Source organism: Glycine soja, chromosome 14 (assembly GCF_004193775.1).
Source record: "Glycine soja cultivar W05 chromosome 14, ASM419377v2, whole genome shotgun sequence".
NCBI lineage: Eukaryota > Viridiplantae > Streptophyta > Magnoliopsida > Fabales > Fabaceae > Glycine > Glycine soja.
In genome coordinates, this window is record NC_041015.1 from 29,405,175 (window position 1) to 29,432,843 (window position 27,669).

At 32.0% G+C, this 27,669-nt stretch overlaps 1 protein-coding gene and 1 pseudogene across 1 annotated transcript; one reads left to right on the top strand and one right to left on the bottom strand.

Annotated features, from left to right (window-relative positions):
* Positions 1 to 1,629: 1,629 nt before the first annotated feature.
* Positions 1,630 to 5,067, bottom strand: LOC114384612 (annotated as a pseudogene).
* A 7,597-nt stretch (positions 5,068 to 12,664) lies between these two features.
* Positions 12,665 to 25,858, top strand: LOC114383177 (alcohol dehydrogenase 1-like). Its single transcript, XM_028342787.1, has 10 exons — positions 12,665 to 12,812; positions 13,646 to 13,782; positions 14,825 to 14,871; positions 23,431 to 23,756; positions 24,106 to 24,188; positions 24,273 to 24,348; positions 24,624 to 24,685; positions 24,865 to 24,960; positions 25,064 to 25,225; positions 25,496 to 25,858. The coding sequence occupies exons 1-10, from the start codon at positions 12,779 to 12,781 to the stop codon at positions 25,610 to 25,612; spliced, it is 1,140 nt and encodes a 379-aa protein (XP_028198588.1). The 5' UTR covers positions 12,665 to 12,778; the 3' UTR covers positions 25,613 to 25,858.
* Positions 25,859 to 27,669: the final 1,811 nt, after the last annotated feature.

Below are 27,669 nucleotides of genomic sequence, written 5' to 3' on the forward strand. Positions count from 1 at the left end.
AATAATAAATAAATGAAAAAAATATTTATTTTACAGAAATAATCTTACATCAATATTAATTTATTTATAATTTTTTTTTGTTTATTATTAATATTATAAGAAATATAAGTAAGAAAATTATTTTAAAATAATTTTTCTTTTTTTTATTAAGACAGGTAGCTAGCCATGAGAGAGAGAAAATATAGTAAACACACGTAAAATGACTAAATACTGCATGTGCTTTATTGCTGCATTTATGAGGCATTTATATTCTTGTAGACCTCTTGCAGAGGAAAGAGAAAAACTCGAGTAGTTCGGTTAGTTACATTAGGAAACTAACTCTAACATCTTTTTTACCTAACTAACTAACTAATGAACAAACTTCTAACTGATTAATCAACGTTCATAAGCTTCTGCTAAGAGCCCCCCGCAAGCTGGGAATGGATGTTCATCATTCCCAGCTTGGAATATAAACCTTGAAAAAGAGCAGGAGAGAGAGGCTTCGTGAAGATGTCGACAAGCTGCATTGAAGATGAAACGGGAAGAAGCTTTAGCAATCCTTTGTTAACTTTGTCTCGCACGATATGACAGTCGATCTCAATGTGTTTAGTACATTTGTGGAAAACTGGGTTTGAGGCTATTTGGATGGCAGATTGATTTGTCACAATAGAGAGTTGCAGGTTGAAGGAAGGGGACCCGAAAATCGTGAAGGAGGTAGGTGAGCCATGAAGTTCACATGTAGTAGAAGCCAAGGCTTTATACTCCGCCTCAGATGAACTGTGAGAGACCGTAGATTGCTTCTTGGACCGCCAGGAAATTAGAGACTCACCCAGATAGACTGAGAAGCCAGTGATGGAGCGTCGTGTGTCACGACATCCTGCCCAATCGGAGTCGCTGAAGGCTTTGAGAGTGAGTGTACCTTGAGCCGCAAAGAAGAGGCCAGAACCAGGGGATCCTTTGAGGTAACGTAAGACCCGAAAAGCAGCTTGTGAGTGTGTGGAAGTGGGATTAGCCATATATTGGCTGAGTTGTTGAACAGCGTGAGCAATGTCTGGTCAGGTGTTCGTAAGATATATGAGTCATCCAATCAAGCGTTATTAGGAAGAAGCAGAAGTCTCTGATAGTGGGGTTCCCATGGAAGCACTTAAACATGTAGAATAATCCATGGGGGTAGAAGTAGGACGGGAACCAAGCATACCGGAATCCGATAAGATATCCAGAACATATTTGCGCTGGCACGAGCAAGATCCTTGTATACCGTGGCTGGAACGAGCAACTTCTAGACCGAGGAAGAACTTCAGAATACCAAGATCCTTGATGCTGAAAGTTTGATCAAGAAGCTTGGTAATATGTGTTATAGTCTTGAGGTTATTTCCTGTCAAGATGATGTCGTCAACATAAACAAGAATAGCTGTTATATCATTATCATTATTAGAGTATAAGAAAAGCGAGTGATCAGCTGAAGATTGACGGAATCCTTGGGAGAGAAGAAATGACGAGAGCCGTGTGAACCATTGGCGACTTGCCTGTTTGAGCCCATATAAGGAACGCTGAAGGCGACAAACAAGGTTGGGATTATCCACAATCAGTCCTGGAGGGAGCTTCATATAAACCGCTTCGTTAAGATCCCCAAGAAGAAAAGCATTGTTTACATCCAGTTGTCAAAGGTGCCAGTTACGAAGAGCAGCAAGGGCGAGGAGTAACCGGACAGTGTAAGCTTGGCCACGGGGGAGAATGTATCGAGAAAATCCAAGCCTTCCATCTAGGTGTATCCTTTTGCTACTAGGCGCGCTTTGTATCTGTCTGCGTTATGCTTTATTTTGTATACCCAGCGACAACCAATGGCCATTTTGTGTGGTGATAGTGTAGTTAGAATCCAAGTTTGGTTCTGTTGAAGAGCCTTTAACTCAGCCTGCATGACTTTAATCCAATAGTCAAATCTAGAAGCCTCAACATATGAACTGGGTTCTGTGGACGTGGTTATAGACATGATGAAGTGTTTATGAGAAGGAGACAAACGAGAATAAGACAAGACATAATGGAGAGGGTACTTAACCTTGGTAGAGGTGGTATCAGCAAGTGAAGTGAGAGCACGATGAAAGTCCTGTAAGTATGTGGGTGCATGCCTTGTTCTCGTAGAATGACGCAAGGTTGGGTTCTTAGTAGGTGAGGAAGGCGAGTTGATAGTAGGTATCGTGAGGGGGGTAGGATTGTTTGGATTGACTGTGGGTGTTATTGTAGTGTCAAGGATTTCGGTGTTGCTAGAAAAAGGAGTTGGCAAGATACGGGTATGCATGTTATTGGAGTCTTGGTTTTCATGCAATAATGGAAAATGATCTTCATAAAAAACGATATTGCGAGATGCAGTTATGTTATGAGAATGAAGATTATAAACGAGATACCCTTTTGTATGTGGTTTAAAACCAAGAAAAATGCACGGGTGTGCTCGAGGATCAAGCTTTTGTCTGTGATTCTGAAGAGTATTGATGTAACATAAGCACCCAAAAACGCGAAGATTAGAAATATCACATGGTTACGCATATAGTTTTTCATAAGGAGACTTGTCTTTCAAAAAGGGAGTAGGAATACAATTTATGAGATATGCAGCATGAAGTAATGCAAAACACCAGAAATTAAGTGGAAGTTGTGCTTGAAATAAGAGTGCTCGTGTGACATTCAAGAGGTGTTGATGTTTTCTTTCTGCAATGCCATTTTGCTCGGGTGTTTCGATACAAGTGGTTTGGTGGATTATACCCTTTCAAGCATAGAAATCATGCATAAGAAATTCAGCTCCATTATCGCTTCTTATAGTTTTAACTTTACTATCAAATTGAGTTTCAACATATGCAATGAAATCAGTAATGATTTTACGTGTTTCGGCTTTTGTGTGCATGAGATGAGTCCATGTATACCGAGAGTAGTCATCTATGATAGTTAAAAAATAGTGATGCCCATGCATGGATGTCTTTGAACATGGCCCCTAAATATCGATATGTAAAAGCTCAAATTTATTTGATGCATGAGAGATGCTAGAAGAGAAAGGTAATCTTTTATGCTTTGCATAATGACATGTATTACATATGAAGTTTTTGTTATTGTTCAAAAATGGATAATAGGACTGCATGGCTTGTAACCTTTCGAGGGAAGGATGGCCCATACGAAAGTGCCATAGGTTTATGGGAATGACTTTACATTTTGGGTGAGTAATAGTGGAACATATGGTATGTGATTTTGTTGTTTCGGGTGTGAACTGATAGAGACCGCGACTCACTTCAACTGTACCAATCCTCGCCTTGGTATTGGTATCCTGTAAAATACAAATATTTGATGAAAATATTAACTTGTAGTTAGTAGAAGACACAAGCTTTGATATGGAAATTAAGTTGAAAGTAAAGGATGGTATGTATAAGACATCAATCAGTGTAATGAATGCAGAAAGTTGTACTGCGCCTGAGTGGGTAGCATAGACAAGATGGCCATTTGGTAATCTAACCGTGATGGGATTAATTTGATGATATGAGTGAAAGTTTGTTAAGGAGGAGGAAACGTGATCAGTGGCTCCTGAATCTAATATCCAGGAGGTAGAGTTTGCTTTTTCGTAAGATAGGATTATACCTGTTGCATCGTTATTGGAACAAGATAAAATGGAAGCGACCTGTGGTTTGGTGGATGCTGAGTTTCCAGCAGATGGCTGTTGTATTAAAGCTAGCAATGCCTTGTACTGCTCAGGTGAAAAACGAACCAATTCTTGGGATTCTTGGCGCTGTATTTGGTCATCTGTGGCCTTTCCTTCTACTGGCACTACGTTGTTAGCTATTACTTTGCCATTGTTGAACTTGAATCCTGGGGGATACCCGTGTTTCTTGTAACAAACATCTATTGTGTGGCCAAGTTTCCCGCAATAGGTACATGTCTTCCCATTTCTTGTGTTGTATCCTTTGCCTTTTCCATCATAATTCGGAGGCACACCGTGCTTCTTATAACAAACGCTCTCATTATGGCCAATGCGTCCACAAAATTCACAAACGCTTTTGACAGCATTGATGGAAGGTCCTTCTTTAGTTTCAAGATTGAAGCTTGGTAAAGAGTTGTTACCTGTTAATTGTCGTTCCTGCTGTGCCACGTACGAGAAAATCTTCGGTATTGTAGGTATTGGATCCATGAGTAATACATGAGATCGTACATTGTTGTATTGTTCGTTCAACCCTCGCAAGAATTGCATGGCTCAATCTTCTCGTTTTCGTTGAGCTATGGTGGTGAGAACTGAGCAAGTGCACTTAACAATGCATGAACATACGGGATCGGGTCTGAAATTTGTGATCTCGTCCCATATGGCACGCAGCTTTGTAAAATACTCCGTAACCGAAAGAGAACCTTGTTTGATGGATGAAGCTTCTTGTTGAAGGTCAAAAACTCTTAGAAGATCCCCTTGTGCATATCGAGACTTCAAGTCATTCCAAATTTCTTCTGCTTTGTCCATCCATAAAACACTTTGTCTAATGGAAATGGACACTGAATGAACTAACCAGGACACCACCATGTTGTTGCAGCGACTCCACGCCCCGTATGTTCTATCAGTTTTCAGTGGCTCTGGTGCTTTTCCGTTCATGAATTCTACTTTGTTCTTGGCGCTCAATGTTGTTATCATGGACCTACTCCATGAATGGTAGTTGCTGGAATCTAAAGCTGGAGAGACGAGTGCAACAGTTGGATTTTCACTTGGATGGAGGTAGAGATAGCTTTCCGAGTTCAGTAGTAACTCATTCATGGTGAATAACATTGAAAAAGAGGAAAACGTAAGAGTGAAAATGGTAATGCAGCTGAACTCTTCATAAGAAGAGTTCTAATACCATATTAAGATAGGTAGCTAGCCATGAGAGAGAGAAAATATAGTAAACACACGTAAAATGACCAAATATTGCATGTGCTTTATTGTTGCATTTATGAGACATTTATATTCTTGCATACCTCCTGCAGAGGAAAGAGAAAAGCTCGAGTAGTTCAGTTAGTTACATTAAGAAACTAACTCTAACATCTTTTTTACCTAACTAACTAATGAACAAACTTCTAACTGATTAATCAACATTCATAAACTTCTGCTAAGATTTTTTCTTACATAATAATTATAACTAGATAAAGGGAGTAATTTTTTCTCACAAATATCATGCACAAGAAATTCTTTTAGAACGGTCATTTGCTACTTTATAAGTAACAAATCATAATAATTTTCTCTTAATTGAAAAGATGCATGAACATAAAGCTTTGCATACAAGATCCATTCACCTTCGCGACTTTGTCGTCGTTGGTGGCCCATTCTTTTCATCATTTTGTACCTAGCTAATAGGACATGACTTTACACTAGAAAGAAGAATCAAAGAAATCTCTTGAAGATCAAGCTCTTTGCCAAAACCAGTTCTAAGCAACAGCTACAAATTAATTAATTAAACCTTAAACCATGCAATAATACAAGGGTACGGTACAAAGGTAGCTAGTCTAATCACAAGCTTTGATAAAAGAAGAAAAATGTATATATAGACACTTGAAATTAGAAAATTGGATCATAAAAAACAACACCCCACTTGAAGACTTATCTACTTCGCTAAAACCTGTAAATTAGCAACACTTGGATATCATGCAATGCAAGATTACAACGCGCGTCGTGAAATTCAATAGCTAGAAAAAGCCATACATCGCCACGTACATATTGATACTAGAAAGTTCTACTGAACACATCACTTATCCTCTTTACTAAAACCAGTTAAACAACACTTTAAAACGGTGCAATACGTCAAAGATTAAAGCATGAGTGACTTCGAAAGCACAGCTGGAAAGAACCTTGAAATTTGAGGAAGTGGGCACACAAAATATTAATGGAATCAAACAAAAACTTGACTGCACTTTAATTAGCTAAAACTAGTTATGCAACAACCAGAAACTAAGAGAGGATATATACGCTTTAGGATATATATGACATGGATTTTTTATTCTTTTCGTGATATGGATAATTACACTAATCCTTTCTAAGATGCAAGATTAGTACGTAGTAATTACTCAAAGATTTTGCTTGATTCAGAATTTACAGCTACCTTCATTGCGCTTCTTGATATATATAAGATGATTTTTAAAAATTTAAATATTTTTTCTTTGAAACTATATAAATATATATACCTTTTTTTTTGCATCCTTTAACTTTTTTTTCAGTTTAATGATCATATGATATTCGAATATTCTACTGTTTATTTTTCCGATAAATTAAATTTTCGTTATAAAAATTTGATATAGGAAATGTTACTTGTAAAACAACATTTACAATATTTGTACAATTAAAAGAGCGAAAGAATTTTTTGATATAATCGAGAGAGAGATATAAATAAAAAGAAGATGTACAAATTACTATACTATCTCAATTGATATTGTTACTCAAGTATTTCTGCAACATGACATTACTCCGCATAAACCGCATAAATATTTAATACAACTATCTATCTATCTGTATATATATATATATATATATATATATATATATATATATATATATATATATATATATATATATATATATATATATATATATATATTAATAACGAATAGATCAAAATTGGAATATTTAGATTATGAAAAAAAGGAGGGAAATATTATAAAAACTAAGAAGGAAAAAAGATATAATTGTAGGGACGGAAGGTGTTTGAGAAGTCAATGCGGAATAATAAAAACAAATGAAATATATTATGAAAATAGATGTACGTAATTTATAGATTAAGTATATTTATGCATAATTAATTGTCACTAACCTCGGAGGACGTCGTTGTATATAATTTAGCATTCAGACGTACAATGATTAAAAAACACTTAAAGGTTACGTTCTTCGTGAAAAATCAGTTTAGCTACACCTAGAAACTATCCAAAAGAAACGTCCTGAACACAAGGTAACTGACGCTCGTCATTAATATATCACTAGGCAAATATAAGGGTGTGGGACTGAGTTGGGTTTGTTGTATGTGGAGAGAAGAAAAAAAAGAAAGAGAGAGAAGCATATGAGAAAAATTGGAAGGAGTGAGAAAAAAGAAAAAAAAACATTAAAAATAGAATTTTATTGTTTTTATTTTTTAATTCGTTTGGAAAAATATTTTTACTGAAAATGTTTTTAAAAATTCAACTAAATATATTTTTATCATTTTCTATTTCCGGTAAAAATAAAAATAATAAACAATTAAACCAAACATCCCTAATCAATCCCAATTTTGACTTCCTGATGAAATGAAAATTTGGAAAATCAATAGTGGCAATTGGATATTTTGTGAAAATTGGAATAATTTCAAGTTGATTTGGAACCGGACTAAGGTGGGGGTAAAAGAGAAGTTTTTTATTTTTCGGGGAATAAAAGTTAGAACATTTAGTTTTTCATGTTTATTGTGTATTTTAAAAAATAATATTTTTAGGAAATAATTTTTTTAAGGAATATTTTTTAATTAGTTTTTCAAAAAAAATCTCATGAGAGGATATTAGAATCTTATTTTCCTGAATTTAATTTTTATTTTAGTAAAAATATTATGTTATTTTTTTATTAAATTATATGATGTGATAAATAATTAAATTAATTGATAAAAATATATGTAATTGTTTAATTTCTAAAAAACTTATCTAAAAAATTTTAATAATCAACTAAACAAATTTTGTCTATTTTCAAGAAACATGATTCCCTTAATATAAAATTATTGGATATTTTTGTAATTGACATAGTTTGCTTCATATATTAAAATTAAGAGAAGTTTGTCTTAGAACATCATATATCTTTAAAAAAAATTAATCATACAATAATTACTTATTACTTATAAAGTATGTATTGTTCTCACTCATATACTTTATTTTGATTATATGATTAGTTAATCTGATATCTTTAACACTCTCTCATATTCACACCTCAACATCAAACCTAAAAGTTATAGGATTAAATATTTGTGGATAATTTATCTCTAACTTGATAAATCAACAACAATGATTAGGATAAACTTTGATATTGTTATTTTTTTACTTATCTTTGATATCATTTTATTAACTCAATATTATGAAATTAACTTCTAAAATAAGGATTAATCCAATTTACATACTTTATTTTATCATGTTATTAATCGATCAATGTGGAATCTCCAAGTGTTTGTACATATTTATCTCTCATTTCACCTTATTTTAATAAATTATCTTGAAATTTTATAATATTGATTTTTGTTAAAAAGTGTTTTTTAAAATAAAATAAATTGTTTCATGTTTAGATATTTTTATCTATAATTGATTTTGATTAAATTAGTGCTATTTTCAGACAACTATCAAAAATAACTTTAAATGTGTAATTACTAAAATGAATTTAAAGTTTATAAATAGGAAAAAAACTGAGAATCATTAATAAAATGGTTATGGGGAGATTGAAATACCATTGTTAAGGATAAGGTAAAAAGCAAAAGAAATTCAGTTATTGCTTCGAACCAGAAAATCAAGTCCAGCCTCATTATCGATTTCGAATTGATATCTCAATAACCAAACAAGTACAAAATTGATGATTTTTGCATGTCAGCATGTGGGCAGGGTAAAATGCCTACCCAAACTCCAGTTTTGACTTTTTTTTTTTTAAACAGAAAGAATCTGTCACTTCTTATTTAACACCTACCTAATCTAATTACGATTCGTGCCTAAATTAAGAATCAAACATCAAACTTTGATTAAGAATTAAGTGTTGAATTACTTATATTAACAATTATTGATTTCCAATTTTGACATTAATTATCTTATTTTATTACTTTTTTTATTTATAAGACTTGTCTAATAGATTAAGATTAAGAAAAATAATTAATTTAGTTGATAATAATATTTTTTTAAAAATTATAATTATCATTAGCATATTCTCTTTTATTGTAATTATTTACTAGTACAACCTCTCTCTCATTTAATTAGAAATATTTATTAATCTAAAAGTAATTAATACAAGAAATATTATAGATTAAATCTTATAAAAAAATAAGACTCTCTTAAATTTCAATCTAAGGAAAGTATTTAACCTCTAAAAATGTTTGGCTTTAATTAAAACATGGTACTACTGGTACCGTTTTCTAATAATATAATTTGTTTGCCGATTTTTAAAAAACTGTTTATTTGATAAGAGGAATTTAAGTTTGATAAATAGTTAGTAAACTTTTTTTCGTATCTTGAATAAAAAAATATTTTTCCTATCATTTAACGATGTATTGTTATTTTTAAATGAATTAAAATGAACAAACTGAAAGTATTTAAATATGCAAGTAAAAGACTATACATTAATTTACAATGATAAAAAATGGACAGTGGCATTTTGTTAGTAATGATTTTAGCTTTTATTTTGTTTGCCAACTCCATGATTGAATAGCCTAGAGACTTCTAAGACAGCCATCGGTATGATTTGTATCTTTCACCTTCCCTTGTCGCCCCGTGCTTAAAATTCTTTGTAGATTTTCATAGGATTAATTGATAATCTCTATGTATTAAACGTGGAAATATGTTATTTATTTTCCCAATTTTTTCACTTAAACTCTTATTTTTAAAATGTTATAATGTAATTCTTGAATTCTATTTTTCGCTAACCCGGCCATATAATCAATTTAAAAACTACAAATTTTTATTTACTCTCTTTAAATATACTCTCCTTCCAATATTGTGAAATCACAAAAACACTTAATAGACAGAACAAACGAAAATTTAATAGAAAAATCATATAGGAAAAAATCATAAAAACTAAATTATATTTTATCAAGGTATCATCAAACAGAATTTGTGGTATTACAAAAATCTTATAAAAATACTTGGACTTATATTAGGCTAGTATTTTAGTCTATGTAATTAACATGGTAAATGTTTATTTTCATATATTAAAATTTATAATAAATAATTATTGTAATATATAAACTATATTTTATATTTATGATAAATAATTTATATTGTGATATAAGATTATTTTAATTATTGATATATTATTTTAAAAATGACTTTAATTAAATTTAGAAAATAAAGATGAAAATGTTATATTGAAAATCATAAACGAATAAGAAAATCAAGTATATGGTTTAAGATAAAAGGACGTTAGTTTGAGATGGTTAAGAAAGATTTTTTTCACTAGTTGTTAAATAATATTAAATTTAAAATTATATTAAAAAATGTTTTTGAAAATAATAATAAATAAATAATTATTAATATTTAAGATTAAGATAAAATGTATGACTCAATGAGTGAGAATCCACCCAAACATAAGATGGCTGAAGTCTTTGCTTTAGACCTTGGAAAAATGTTATTTATTATTAATATTTATACAACTTTTATTATTAGATGGTCTAGTATAGTGACAAATAAGCTGTCGTTTTTCTTGGATAATGGGGCTCAAAACCTCTTTGGACAAAAAACAGATTAATTTTTTTAGAACTCCTAATTATTTTTGTTACTTTTATTATTTTTATAAAAAAAAATCATATCAAAGTTCAATTTAGGCTTAAATGTTTTCACTCAACAATAACTCTTGAAAGTACTATCGTTCAAGGATGAAGATTATATTTATAATATAAAAGTAAATTAAAATAACCTTTGTTTAGATAAAATTTTATTTAATTTATTCTTTCTAGTAAAATAATACATGTTATTATTATTATTATTATTATTATCTTATATATTTTTCCTCCAATTTATATATTTTAGAGTTTAATTAAAACACACCGACAATTTAAATTTTTTTAGAATCATATATATATATATATATATATATATATATATATATATATATATATAATGTTTATAATTATTTTAAAAGTTATATTATAGGTGCTAGATATTTAATGATTTTACTAATTACTATTTTTTCTTAAAAATTTAATTGGTCGTTCTTCGTAAGATCTATTTTTCCGACTTTTTTTTCTCTTAAAAGATACGGATTCAGTTTTACTCAAATAATGTAATGGTGATTATAATTCTTCCTTTTTTATGATCATAAATCTTCACAGTATATGAAAATTAAACAATTGTACACATTAAATAAATTTAATATGCATATATATATATATATATATATATATATATATATATATATATATATATATATATATATATATATATATATGCTTAAATACATTTTAACTTAACTATTTAAACTTTACTTAAATATTAAAAAATCTGTATCATAACAAATACCAGACAATCGTCCTTGTTACTTTGTGGCATCTATAACAATAAAAAAAAGAGATATTATTTATATTAACTGTTTTTTATCACCATTTTTTTAAGATCATTGATAATATTAAATATTACATACATATTAATTAATTTTCTTCTGTTTTCTATTGCATAGATGATGCAACCGTCCACAATTTTAATTTTTATAACTTCCTCATCGATTACTCAGATTCTTGTTTTGTAACCTCCTCACTCATTACTCTCACAAGCACTTGATAACTTGCTTGTTTCCACCAGTGACTGTTGCCACACTCACATTGCAATGCTTCATAACTCCTTATTTTTAGTTTCTTTCTCTCTCTTTGTTTCCTTTTTTTTATTTATTTTGAAAACATGTTTTTTTTTAAAATATTGGTATTCACATCATCCTAACTTAATTCGGTCACCAAATTTTCCCACTAAATTTCCATTCACATAAAATTAAATAATTATATACACAAATAATTTCCATCATCAATGTATTCTACTTTTATCTCAATTATGTTCCATTTCTCAATGCATAATACATACTTCATCCTTAAATATGTTTATTCCTCCACATCCTATAATACCTTTAGTCAAAATTTAACTAAGTGAAAAAAGTATTTTTAATTTGTTGAAAAACACCCATGCTTTCAATAATTATATATGATTTCAAATCATTGAATATCAATTTAATAATGTTGTGCAAGTACTTAAAATATATATATATATATATATACTCATTGATCAATTGATCAATTATTTTAAGATCTCCTGTTCATAATAATTTATTTTTCTCTCTCACGTGTGTCGGTTGCTTCAATTTGTGAAGAAAATCATTTATATTTTAGGATATTTGTGAAAAATTTTAAGTCTATCAATGTATCAATTTCAAACCAATTATTTGTTTTACTTTCTGTTGCATTAGAAAAAAAAAATAATTTCCTCCATTGATTCATTATAATTCTTTTTGCCTCATCTTTGTTGGTCAATTTTCTTTATTGGTATCTTATTTATTTATTTTATATAATTTTGGTATGTGTGTGCAAATATGTATTTTATAGTTTTTTTTTTACCTTATGCTCTTCTTCTCCTTCATGTTATTTTATAGAACATTTTTTTTATAAAAATTAAGATGACTCTCTATTTCACTAATTATTAAACTTAGATACTTTTTTAATATTACTAAAATACAATAGACAACGCACAATGCAAAAAAAATAATATAAAAATAAGAAAATTCGTATAAATTAATATGTATTTAGAAAATATATTGAACTAACATTAATTAAAAAATGATAAATATAAAAATAATATAAAAAATATAAATTTGAAAACACAAACATCTATTTTCGCTAGTATAGTTAAAGGGAATCGTCCTTCACAATACTTATCCATTTTCATGGCTTGTTCGGCTAACAATTGTCTCTTTGCATAATGCGCATCCCTTTCAATATATAGTGATTTTCCGTACACAAAACTCTAATTGTTTCCACTATAAATAATGGCATCAACTCCAAAGGCAGAATCATCTCATATTTCTCATCAAGTTACTATCTATAATTAATTAAATTCCTCGTGGAATATTGAAGAAGCCATGTCTACAGCTGGGCAGGTCATCAAGTGCAGAGGTGAGCCATGCATCATTCTCCATCTTTTTTCTTCTTCTTGAATGTGCTTCTGTTGCCAAAGTTTGGATTGTCATTTTTCTGGTACGGCATATAATCATGTTAAAATTATTACTTTATTGTCTAACTTTATTTTTTATTTTGGTACGTTATATATATTTTTTATTACATTTTACTTTAATTTTGTTTTAGTTCATTGCTCTAACTTTTTGTTTTATTTTGTTGTTTTATGTCTTTTTTATTTTAAATTTATTCTTTTTATTGATTTAATAGTTTGAGTTAATTTTGATGTTTTATTAATGTAAATATATTTATAGTTTTAATTAATTGATAATCATTTTACGTATGACTCAACGTAATTGTTATAAAACTCAATAACTTTTAACTGCATATATATATATATATATATATATATATATATATATATATATATATATATATATATATATATATTACAATTAAATTATTTTAGTTTTAATATGAGTGAAAAAATGGCCATAATTGACAAAAACGATCTGTTGGAGAATGTATTACAATTTGTAACTTTCAAAACAGTCAAAATTTACAGCTGACCAAAAACAAAATGTCATAATTTTCTACAATGAACCAAATTAAAATAGGAAGAAGAGATAAACGTTAAAATGAAACAGTCGTAGATCTCGTGACTTATACTAAAATGGTTCTCCAGAACTGTTATATATCTCACGACTTAAAAAATTATTTTTGTAGTACTGAAACTTTTAGAGGATCAAATAACAAAAACAAAAATTTTCCATTTTATTTATTTCTCACGTTATTGTTTGTGCCTTGTTTGTTTGATGTGAAAATGCGTGCAGCTGCGGTGGCATGGGAAGCAGGGAAGCCACTGTCAATAGAAACCATAGAAGTGGCACCACCCCAGAAAGGTGAAGTGCGTTTGAGGATCCTCTTCAACTCCCTTTGCCGTAGTGATGTTTATTGGTGGGATGCTAAGGTATACTAATATTATATTAACACCTATTCTTAACTTTTATACTCTCTATGTATGAGATCAAGATTTAAGACCTAACTTGAATTCCAATGAGTCCCAAATCTCTTCTGCAAGATTATCTAGCCAAAATGGAAGCCGTACAAATGTTACTTGTACAATTTCAACAAATTTCTTTTCAAAATAATGCAAGACACGTGTCCTATTTTTGTATTTTACCTACTTGACAAGGAAAGGTAAAGTGAAGAGTGTTTTGACAATATATAATATAATCAAGATATGGTAGACTGGTAGTATATTATTATCTTAAATAACTTTTTTGGTTACAAACTAACATAGTGTTTTGTCTCCGAGGTTACTATTTTTAATCTTTATAAAAATATGTTATCTTTATTTATTTATAATAGAACCAAAAAAGGAAAGCAAGCTATATATTACAGGAATAATTAAAAAAATTATTTAAACATGTTATCTTTATTTATTTATTTTCATATATATACACATCTCAAAATTAATTTCTCAAAATCGAAGGAGACAATTGATAAAATTGATCTCACCTTTGTTATAAAAAAACATTTCACAATCCATCTGACTAACAAAAATTAATTAACTAATTATTAATATTTTTGATAAAAAAAAACATTTTGAAATCTTTTAATACATGGACCCATCTTTTATGGCTAGAGTGGTTTAGAAACGCGGCAAATTGACACATGCACATTTTAGTATTGATTCGTACGACACACCCTTCAAAGCATCTTTGACCTTTATCCATTCGAAGATTCTTCCTATGTGAGTATTAGGGTTAGGATTATTTCTTTCAAAACTTGATCATGCATAATTCTAATATAAAATTGAATATCACGATCAATTTAATTTTAAAAAAATTGTAAATACTTTCCTTTATCGTCATAAAAAACAAGAATTTTTAAAATAAATAAAATAATAATACACCAAATCTTTTTTTATGAGTTATGATTTATGAATTGACCGTTGATGTTCCGTGACGCCTGGCATTCATGCTAATTTGTCCGTTTTTGCTTGACAGGACCAGACTCCTCTGTTTCCTCGTATCTTAGGCCACGAAGCTTCAGGGTATGTTACTTTTGGATAAAACTATTTTTCAAGAGATAATTGATGCCTATTAAAGAGTCCTATATATATATATATATATATATATATATATATAACAGTAACAGACATGATGATAGAAATTAATGGAGAAAATTTCTGGAATAAGCAAAATGAAAAAAAAAAATCCTTTGAGATTGATTCCCTTCTTTTTATTATTACAAAAAAAATAATTTTTTTTACATCGATTATTAAGAATTTTTAACATTGGTTATTAATCAATGTTAAAACTATCAATATTAAAGTATCAACATTAACATCACTTGTTTAAAAATCGATTTTTTTTAACAAAAAAATCAATGTTATTTTCTTGTCACCAATATTGATTAGAAAAATTAATGTTGTCAATAAACAACAATATCGATTTTCCTAAAAATTCATATTTTTTTTTGGTTTTTTTTAATATCCCATTTTTAATTACCAACTTGTGATTAATTTATATCACAACTTATCATTTAAATGTAAAAAAACACATAAAATAAGTTATGCACCAAAAGTTATAAATAAAGTATATCATGCACCAAGAGTAATTATAAACAAAATATACCATAAATGTGTTCAACATGTTTCAATATTTCTCACAAAATATATCAGGAAGACTTTAAACAAAAATTTACAAATTGATAATAGTAGAGTAGTAATGTATTTTAATTACAAACAAATCCAAAATGAAATAAAGGTATAATTTGAGTTCCAGTTAGCCAATTTTGTGATACGAAATCAGAGTGTGGTAACGGAAGCACACAACCAATAACGAAGGTACTAGGTACCACCCTTATTAGTCGAATTCTTTTAAGTATTTTTGGTATTTGTGTGTTTGGGTTTTTACGAAAATCAGCAAGGAAAATAAGCAATATTAAACTACACCAATAGCTTAATACGAGATTAGCACTCAACACCAATTGAGCTAATCGGACTATTTTCAAGACGACACTTGCAAATAATCGGGCGAAAATGTAAACACAATTTCTAATTGGACTGAATTTGTTCTTGTTTTATTGAATGATCTGCAAATGATCAAATTACATCCATATATGGCCGAAAAACAGTAAGGCCTAATTAAACACAATAAACTAGTAATAAAATGCAATTAATGACTTTAATGCAATCAGCTCATGATATTCCTTTTCCATAATTAGCCACACGCCTATTTAAGGCCTTGAATGTCCCATTTATGCTTCTTTTGTAACCATCTTGGAAAGGTTTTGAATGGCTGAATTTTATTTGTCTTAACTGATGAAAATGCTTAAAATAGCCAAGTAATTAAACTTAGCCCTTGATGAGGATTCCAAACAGCCCCCACGCCATTAACTTCCCTTTGAATGTCACTTGTGTTGATTTTCAACTCCTCTTGGTCAATTTTCGTACCATCCCCTCCCCCTTTGAAAGGAATTGCCCTCAATTCTTGAATACCATCATCATCTAAATACGGTGAGAGATCTCCAACATTGAAAGTAGCATGTACTCCATATTCTCCGGGCAAATCAATCTTGTATGCATTGTCATTGATCTTTGATATAACTTTGAAAGGACCATCCGCTCTAGGCATGAGCTTATTCTTTCTCTTGCTTGGGAATCTTTCTTTTCTCAAATGGACCCACACAAGATCACCTTCATTGAATAACTTAGGCTTCTTATTCTTGGACCTTTGCTTATAAACTTCATTCACGGCCTTGATTCTTTCTTGCACTTGATTATGTAGCTTGATCATTGCTTTGAGTTTGGCCTCGGCATCTGGATGAACTAACTCCTCTTTTGGCATAACTATCAAATCCAATGGCAAGTAAGGATTCACACCATAAACAACTTCAAAAGGAGAATGATTAGTAGCATATGTAGGGGACCGATTGTAAGCAAATTCAGCATGGGCTAGCTTCAAGTCCCAATCCTTTTGAGTCTTACTAACCAAACCACGCAGCAAAGTACCAAGAGTTCTATTAGTCACCTCGGTTTGTCCATCGGTTTGAGGGTGATGGGAAGTACTAAACAGCAACTTAGTACCTACTTTCCTCCATAATGTGTTCCAAAAATAACTTAAAAACTTTGAATCACGATCGGAAACAATAGTTTTAGGAACTCCATGTAAACGCACAATCTCACGAAAGTACAAATCAGCAACATTACTAGCATCATCGGTTTTGTGACAAGCTACAAAGTGTGCCATCTTTGAAAACCTATCCACAACCACCATAATAGCATCTTTACCTCGCTGTGTTCGGGGCAAAGCCACAATGAAATCCATACTCACATCCATCCAAGGACCACTAGGTGTTGGCAAGGGAGTATACGCCCCTGGTTTGAAAGAACTCTTTGCCATGTGACAAGTAACACACCTGCTAATGACTTTTTGCACATCTCCTAACATCTTTGGCCAATGAAAGTGTTCCTTCAAAATCTCCAAGGTCTTTGTAATGCCAAAATGACCAGCCAAACCTCCACCATGAGCTTCACGAACTAGTAACTCACGAATTGAATGCCTTGGGATGCAAAGCCGATTCTCCTTGAATAAAAATCCATCTTGCACGATATACTTTCCAAATGCTCCATTCTCACAATTAGAGTATATTTCACCAAAATCCACATCTTCTTTATAATAATCTTTCAAAGTCTCAAAACCAAGTAAACGAGTTTCAAGAATTGAAATTAAAGCATACCTCCTCGAAAGTGCATCAGCCACCACATTACTCTTACCATCCTTGTATTTTGAAGAGAAATTAAAAGATTGAAGAAATTCAACCCATTTAGCATGCCTTGGACTCAACTTCTGCTGCCCATTGATATACTTCAATGACTCATGATCTGAATGCAATATAAAGTGATTAGAACGCAAATAATGATTCCAATGATCAAGAGCTCTCACAATGGCATAGAACTCTTTGTCATAGGTGCAATAGTTCAATCTGGCTCCTCCCAATTTCTCCGAGAAATAAGCTATAGGCCTTTTGTTTTGTATCAAAACAGCCCCAATGCCAACTCCACTAGCATCACATTCAACTTCAAATGGTTGAGTAAAATCGGGTAAAGCTAAAACAGGAGCTTCACAAAGCTTTAACTTAATCAATTCAAAAGCCTTTTGTGCTTGTTCATTCCACCCAAACGCACCCTTCTTCAAACATTCGGTCATAGGACTTGCTATAGTGCTAAAATTCTGGATAAAGCGTCGAGAAAATGATGCAAGACCAAGGAAAGATCTCACCTCCGAAACTGTTGTAGGGCTCGACCAAGTCTTGATAGCATCCACTTTTGTTTGATCAACGGATACTCCATCTTTAGACACCACATATCCAAGAAACACCACACTTTCAACCAAGAAATCACACTTTTCCCTCTTCCCATAGAGTTTTTGTGCTCTTAGGGTCTCAAATATTTGTTTCAAATGAGTGAAATGCTCCTCTATAGATTTGCTATACACCAATATGTCATCAAGATAAACAACAACAAACTTACCCAAAAAAGGCTTGAGTACTTCGTTCATGAGCCTCATAAAGGTGCTAGGTGCATTTGTGAGCCCAAATGGCATAACTAGCCATTCATATAGACCATGCTTAGTCTTGAATGCCGTCTTCCATTCATCACCTTCACGCATTCTGATTTGGTGATATCCACTCCTTAGATCAATTTTTGAGAAGATAACCGATCCATGTAACTCATCAAGCATATCATCTAGTCTTGGAATGGGAAAACGATATTTGATGGTTATGTTATTCACTGCCCTACTATCAATACACATTCTCCATGAACCATCCTTCTTAGGAACCAACAATGTCGGAACAGCACATGGACTCATTGATTCACGCACATAACCCATGCTTATCAATTCTTCAATTTGCCGTTGCAACTCCTTTGTCTCCTCCGGATTACACCTATATGCAGCCTTGTTTGGTAATGGGACTCCCGGAATTAGATCAATTTGATGCTCAATCCCACGGATAGGTGGCAAACCCTTTGGTAGTTCACTTGGAAACACATCTTCATACTCACCCAAAACAGCCTCCAATTGTTGTTTAAAAGGAGTCTCTACATCGTCTTGTCTAGCATTCTTTGCAACCAACATGTAGACTAATTCACCATTATCAATAGCATCCTTCACTTCATTTTCAGTAGCAAACATAGTGAGACTAGGCTTTTTACCTCCTTTTGTAATCATGGAACGGACTTCATTTGATGCCATTGGTTTCAACACAATCCTCTTGCCATTGAAGTTCAATTCATGCTCATTGGACCTTCCTCTATGCGTCACATCCCTATCAAATTGCCAAGGGCGTCCCAAGAGTATGTGACTTGCATCCATAGGTACCACATCACACAAGATTTCATCAACATAAGATCCCATGGTTAATCCCACACGCGTCTGCCTTGTAACATTTATGCTACTTCCATTGTCCAACCAATGTAGCGCATAAGGCTTAGGATGTTTTGTTGTGAGCAATCCTAATTTAGACACCATTTCAGTTGAAGCCGCATTGGTACAACTACCTCCATCCACAATGATACTACACCACTTATCTTTCACTTGACCCTTAGTGTAGAAGATTTGATTTCTTTGATCTCCTTCCACGGGTACAGCCTTGACTTGCAAAGTTCTTAGCATCAAGGTATCATACATGGGAGGTCCATATACTTCTACCTCATCATCATCATCTTCAACAATTTCAACTCCATCACCTTCAATATTGCCACCAGATTCTTCTTCTTCCTTCATCAACTCATCACGCATGCTAATTGCTTCTCGGAGGGTCACAACTCGTTGATTAGGACAAGCCCTAGCAAAGTGTCCAAAGCCTTGACACTTGAAACACCTAACCTTTGACAGATTAGTCTCCTTGGCCGTGGCAATGGGTTGTTTAGGAGCGGTCTCACTTTGTTTCGGTTGATTCTCCATTGGTTTAGTGCTAGGGGCTGGATTTGCACTACCCGACACATTGGACCAACCACTAGAACTCCCAGCATTATATCTACTCTTGTTTTGATTTTCAATCTTCAAACACAAGGTGCACAAAGTGGTGAAATCTGTGTAGTTACATAGCTCAACAGCAAAAGCTATGTTCTTATTCAGCCCACGAAGGAAACGGCTCATTTTTTGCTCTTCATTTTCCTCCACTTCACCCATTAGGCATAGGTTCTCAAACTCATCAATGTATTCAGTAACACTCATTTTGCCTTGCACCAAATCTGCAATCTTTTTATACAAATTCAGTCGGTGATTTGATGGTACATATCTCTTGCGCAACTTCTTCTTCAAGGACTCCCAAGAGTGGATTTTCTCCTTTCCATCTCGTGTCCTTCTAGCCTTCAATCCCTCATACCACAACGATGCACTTTTGCTAAGTTTCAGGATAGCATATTTGCAACGTTTCTCATCATCAAGATCCTTGAAGTCAAACATTCTATCAATCTTGCGCTCCCATTCTAGATAAACCTCCGGGTCTGCACTACCATTAAATTCAGGTAGTTCGGTGATTTTGAACTCATCCACGTTTGGACGTGGTTCACCCCTTCTAGGCCTCCATCGTTCATCTCTCATGTCAACGTTCCTTAAGGCTTCACGCAATTTGTCCATGAAATCATCACTGTTGAAATCCATTGTTGTCACGTAACACGGAATCAGAACCGTGCTCTGATGCCACTAATGATACGAAATCAGAGTGTGGTAACGGAAGCACACAACCAATAACGAAGGTACTAGGTACCACCCTTATTAGTCGAATTCTTTTAAGTATTTTTGGTATTTGTGTGTTTGGGTTTTTTACGAAAATCAGCAAGGAAAATAAGCAATATTAAACTACACCAATAGCTTAATACGAGATTAGCACTCAACACCAATTGAGCTAATCGGACTATTTTCAAGACGACACTTGCAAATAATCGGGCGAAAATGTAAACACAATTTCTAATTGGACTGAATTTGTTCTTGTTTTATTGAATGATCTGCAAATGATCAAATTACATCCATATATGGCCGAAAAACAGTAAGGCCTAATTAAACACAATAAACTAGTAATAAAATGCAATTAATGACTTTAATGCAATCAGCTCATGATATTCCTTTTCCATAATTAGCCACACGCCTATTTAAGGCCTTGAATGTCCCATTTATGCTTCTTTTGTAACCATCTTGGAAAGGTTTTGAATGGCTGAATTTTATTTGTCTTAACTGATGAAAATGCTTAAAATAGCCAAGTAATTAAACTCAGCCCTTGATGAGGATTCCAAACAGCCCCCACGCCATTAACTTCCCTTTGAATGTCACTTGTGTTGATTTTCAACTCCTCTTGGTCAATTTTCGTACCATTTTGTAATTGTGCAAAATTCCTCTATACATTTCCAATTTTTACAGTCTTCCTATAATGATTATAAACTATCCTACACTCCGTAATTCCTTACAAGTTCAGATGGGTGAATATTGTAGTTTTCATAAATGAGTACATGGTACTCGGCACATCATAAAATTCATATTATATATGTATATGATTTTAAAATTTGACAAACATAGGAGTGCTTAATTACCCACCAAACTGTTGCAAGTCACTTTGTACTCAGTTAGCAGGATTAAAAGTTAATGAATTAGGAACTTGGTGGTACAATGAGTGACATTTAGGGTAAGCTTTTAATTTAGAGTTGTTTTTGAATATGGTGAGGAGGAAAACACTCTGTCCAAAGTGGGTCGAGGTTACCTGATGATTTTCAGTGAGCCCATAGAACTCTATGAGTTTTGTCCATCCAATTAGTAGAGTTGGGCTCACCAGATCTTGGTTATATGTAACAGAGTGCATGTTGCCACTAGAGTGTAGCAGATGCCAAGTAAGGTCTAGTTCGTCCTTCCATCTTACCGCAAATGATCTACTAACTTCACCATAAGGTTACATTTAACAAGCAAAGTAATATAAGCAAATTTGGTATATCATGTCATGTTTATTTGAGAATAGTCTTGAAATTTCTAACATGATCCATAACATGAACAGTGTTGAACATTTCCTCTGCTTTTTTTTTCTTTTGTTAATCTTCATCATTGTGTTAGCCATTTCCTTTCAGATTTTTTGATTTTCATCCATCGTTTCTAAACTCCATTTACAATATAAACATGACATTAAGTAGATTTTGTCAAACCAACTAAATCCACCAAGTGATCCATTCATAAACTGACCATGCACCATGCTTATGTAAGAGCTTATTCCATGCAACTAATATAATATGCATGATACATTTGACATAGCAATATGATACCAATAAATTTGTAAAACCAAGACTTCTCACACCAGCACAAAGTCTGTGGTAGAATGATATTCCTATTTTGGGGGCCTATGACTGTGATAGAATTCTCACACTAGTGCAAAGCCCCATTAATAAGCATTTTCATGTTAGTAATACACACAAAATCCCAATATCAATATTTATATATTCAGAAAATAACACATGTTTTCAACAACATATACAAAAACAAACATTTTCATGTTAGTAATACACACTTTAACAAGAAGCAATACGCACATAAACACAGAAACAAACATTATCATCACCATCAAAACCAAGAACAAGCCCTAACTTCTCGCTTACCATCACCATCAAAACCAAACACAGAAACAAACATTTATAGAAGACTAACCTTTCATGAGTGAGTGAGAGCGCAAGAGTGAGAGAACGAGAATGACAGTGTGAGAGTGATCGCGAGAACGAGACCATGGGAGCGAGAACAAGATGATAGCTAGTACGAGAATGGTGTAGTTGCGCAACCACAGAGAGTGCGTGAGAGTGAGAAGGATAACGTGAGAGGTGAGTGAACAAGTGAGAACGAGAGCGCCAAAGATAAGTGAGAGTGAGAGATAGTTCAAAATGAACGCGAGAAGAGGAAGAGACAAATTTAATTTAACTAACACAACATCGATTTTTCCAAAAATCGATAACGAACTTGTGTTATTTACGAATAATCGTGTTTTTGTTAACATTGATTTTATAAAAAAAACAACGATGTTAACATAATGATGTTATATCCATTCTTTCTACTAGTGTTTTTGTTTTTTAATTATTCTAACAAGAATATACCTTGGCTTATGATTTATCACATAGGTTTTAATATGACACTTTCCCCGTCTTATATGAATATTAGCCTTGGATCATAAATTTATTTTCCATACATACCATTTGCCTTAAGATTTTGGGCTTGAGTATACATTCTACTTTCTTCAATTCCATTTGCTTTTGATAGATTTTGTTGGGTTAAATTTGATTGATCTATAATGTTTAAAACCCAATCAACCAAACCAATAGTTAGATAAAAAAGAAAAGAAATAAAAAAAGAGAAGTCAAGAAAGAATCATCAACAATCAATGTATAAATATTGTATTAATTTATTTGTGTGTGCTTACATGAGCAACAAGTGCTTACACATTTATTTGTGATTATACCACAAAGATATAGTTCAGTTGATTGAACAATTATGTGAGTTGTTATAAACTTGTTGCTACCTAAGTTTGATTCCTACCTATTAAAAAAATATATTTGCGATTGTGTTAATGAATGAACTAGGATTGTGGAGAGCGTGGGCGAGGGTGTGACACATCTGAAACCAGGTGACCATGCACTCCCAATATTCACTGGGGAGTGTGGTGAATGCACTTATTGTAAGTCTGAAGAGAGCAACCTGTGTGAGCTACTCAGGATCAACACTGACAGGGGTGTTATGCTGAGTGATGGAAAAACAAGGTTCTCCAAAAATGGCCAACCCATTTACCACTTCGTTGGAACCTCCACTTTCAGTGAATACACTGTTCTCCATGAAGGATGTGTAGCCAAGATTAACCCTAATGCCCCACTTGACAAAGTTGCTATTGTCAGCTGTGGATTCTGCACAGGTTTGTAAGATCCACATTCAAGTCAGTTTTACAAAATGTTGCAAACAATCTTGATGACTCTTTTGAGAGAAAATAATCCATGCAATGACATTATAAATTTTTTTTATTATATTCTCATTCAATCAGAAATTAATATATGAGTACATGCAAACTTACATTATGTATGGCATGTTTTTCGTTTTTAACAACAAAAAAATGCTTAAAAAGTTAATACTTACATGATTTTAAAATTTGTTGACAGTGTAAAACCTTTAATAGTACTTTTTTTACTCTCTATAATATGAATATGAGTGCATACAAATTAACAATTTTGCTAATGTATATATTAATTTTGTACATATGCATGCAGGTTTTGGGGCTACTGTGAATGTTGCAAAACCAAAGCCTAATAATACTGTTGCTGTCTTTGGCTTAGGAGCTGTTGGTCTTGCTGTATGTTATCCTTCTCTGCTTTTTCCCTCAATAAATTAAGAGACTATAATGGCTATAGTTCTTACCTTGTAATTTGCATTTTAGGCCTGTGAAGGGGCAAGGGTTTCTGGTGCATCTAGAATCATCGGGGTTGATTTACTTCCCAATCGATTTGAACAAGGTAGATTCAATTAGGACAAAACTTAGATGTGATGTCTTAAAGTGTTTATGATATTATTCTTTTATCAATATTAGAGTTTTACCTTGACAATTAGCGAGTTAAAGAATTATTAAGGTAAAACTCCAAAATTGAATAGAGAATAGTACCAAAAACACGTAAGGTATTACACTTGAATTTTGTTAATTTAATTATTTTGCATATTTTAAAGATTAAATGGTTAATTACATTGCTATTCACTTATTGATGAAAATCTCCATTTCATTGTTCTTGGTCAGCCAAAAAATTTGGGGTCACTGATTTTGTAAACCCGAAAGATCACAACAAACCAGTCCAAGAGGTTAGTTCATATCATAAAACAATTTACCTAAGTTCAATTTCTGTATTCCTCAAATAGTTCTAGTTTCATTATATTCATTACTTCAATTCAGCTTCCAAATATTCTTTATTCCATACAAAGTAATTTAATCAAATCCAAGAGAACTAATTCTCTATTTTGCTATGATATGTGGCACTAAGGTCATTGCTGAAATGACTAATGGAGGAGTAGATCGTGCTATTGAATGCACTGGAAGCATCCAAGCTTCAATCTCAGCATTTGAATGCACTCATGATGTATTTTTCTATAACCCCTGAACTATTATTCTTGTTAATGGTTACATTAGTATGCAATTATTAATCTGATTATTAAATTTGAACTTCAAATGCTTTTTCTCAGGGTTGGGGTACTGCTGTCCTTGTTGGTGTGCCAAAGAAGGATGTTGAATTCAAAACTAATCCTATGAAGTTCATGGAAGGGAGAACTCTTAAGGGTACCTTCTATGGTCACTACAGACCCCGCACTGACATTCCTGGTGTTGTGGAGAAGTACCTCAACAAGGTGATCACAAAGCTAGATCTTATCTATATATCATTAAGGACAAAACTTAAATACAGTTCTTTAGAAATTATACTACTTTTCAATTAGAATTAGAGTTTTATTTCGGTAATTTGTTTGGTAAAAGTTTGCATTAAAGGACTACACAAATTACCAAAGAAAAATTTTATTTGTAATTGGAGAACAACACAAACTGCACTTAATAAGAATATGCAAGGTTTGTCCTTATGGTACATCAAGTGACATTGTGTGTTAATAATGATAATAATGCAGGAGTTGGAACTAGACAAATTTATCACTCACTCTGTGCCATTCTCAAAGATCAACACTGCATTTGATCTTATGCTGAAAGGGGAGGGCATAAGGTGCCTCATCTGCATGGAAGAGTAAATCAATGATGAATGATGTTCCCTGCTGTGAGAACAATGTTTCTGTGTTATGTGAAAAGAGAATTGAATAAATTTGGCATGCAATTCGGTTGTTGGATTCATGCTATATGAGTGTGTAAAGAGGTAACGGGGGGTGATGACTTTCTTGGTCATTGTCGTGGCTTTGTGACTTCTATTGCAAATGTTGTCTTGTAACTTTGTTGTATTTTCGGCAATATATCTATATGATATCTATCTTTCTATCTTTTTTTTGTGACTCTATCTTTATATCTTAAAAATAGAATGGCATCTCTCAGACTCACACCTTCTAAGATATGTGGTATTGACAGTTTGATTATAGTGTTTTGGGTTTGACAGTAGTTGAGGACAAACACAGATATCGAAACAGGATTAATATTCAAAATATAAGACACCAAGACCCTGCATATATAATAATGACCTTCCCAAGTAGAATACTTCACCATGCATTCTTTGCAAAAGAAAAAAATATCCCAATAAGATGAATCATACTTCTAAAATCTTAAAAGAACTAGTTAACTTCTATAAAAATAAGTCTAAAAAATTTCTACAAGCCATCAATATTTTTAATATAAGTCCACTTTTTCTTAAACATTTTTTTCTTAATTTTTTTTAATGATACGTGTGTTTGAGAAATGTTTAGCTAAGTGCAAGTTCATAAAATGTCAATCTAGCCGCTCACTCATTAGCTCGGACATCTAAATTCTTTGCTAGTTCATATTTTTTCATAGCATTCCTGATTGTATTAATGATATGATTTTTAATTAAATGAGATGAGTATCTTGCAGTCAAAAAACAAAAAGTTAAGCGCAAGTTGGCTCACTTTCTTAATTTATGTCCAAGTTCTGTTTAAAAGGTGTTCAAATTATGCCAAAGAGGTCATAATGTACAGGATACCGGAATACCGACAAGTCACTGAAACATTGATAGTTTTTTTGAAATATATTTGTTTTTCATATCTTATATCCTTATTTTGTTTACCTTTATAATTTATGAAATTTTGATTTACTTTTACACACACATATATATGTATATATATGAAATCAAATGCATAATATTCTATTTCAATTATGAAATTATATATGAGAATTTTATTCATCATTGTATTATATCTTGATCTTAAAATACATAATATGATTTATTCTCATATGATTAAATTTTATGTTTAAGTGATCTTTATAATTTTGATTAATTATGGATTAGCCACAACATCTATAATTTGATTAAAATTATATATTTAGTTGTTTAAAGATCATATAAGGAATTAGACATAGTATTGTGATTAATTGTACTTTATATAATGAATTTTATCCCACAAGGAATTTTTATTATATTTTTATAATTAATTGAGATAAAATGACATTATTTTTCATGATTTACCCATAAGGATCATGAGGTATGTATTGTGACACCCTCTACCCCTCACATATATATTAATAAAGGAATAAAAATTCAAATATTAATTAAAAGTATTTTTAAAACATTTTTAAATACAAGCCTTTCAAATGGGTAAAAGGCTCACATTCACTTTCTTCTACTTCATATTCAAACTTGTCCAAATAAATAATAAAGTCATCTCGGCTCAAACAAGGTCGTCTAAGCTTCATACAATTAATATAGAACCTATATCCTAATGTCACATCCTATCAGAGCGTGGTGTTCCTGTGTCCTCTAGCATGAGGTTCTTCATAGTCATCCACCTATTCATCTGCTCCCCCGAACACAAAGTTCAAGATCATCACAGGATCCAAACACAAACAACAAACCGGGAGTGAGTTATCACATTTCTAACTACTAGAGAGAAACAACACAACATATAGTAGCCAAATACAATTTACTTAGCATATCTCACACTATTTCATCACTTTGTCATTCATCAATCACACTTTTCAATCATCAATCACAATACACAGGAATCACACACTCCGATCAAGACATAATAACACATCAATTTCATAATAAACAATTAGCAAGCGTATACAACAGTTATGCTAAGACTCAAGCCTATATGCAATGTGGTACCATGTCAGTGAAAAACCT

What these genes read in the sequence shown, in the direction of transcription:
- LOC114383177 (XM_028342787.1), top strand. Translation starts at nt 12,779, where the DNA reads ATGTCTACAGCTGGGCAGGTCATCAAGTGCAGAG. An exon ending in TTAGGCCACGAAGCTTCAGG is followed by an intron (nt 14,872 to 23,430) that starts GTATGTTACTTT and finishes TGAATGAACTAG; the next exon opens with GATTGTGGAGAGCGTGGGCG. An exon ending in CAGCTGTGGATTCTGCACAG is followed by an intron (nt 23,757 to 24,105) that starts GTTTGTAAGATC and finishes ATATGCATGCAG; the next exon opens with GTTTTGGGGCTACTGTGAAT.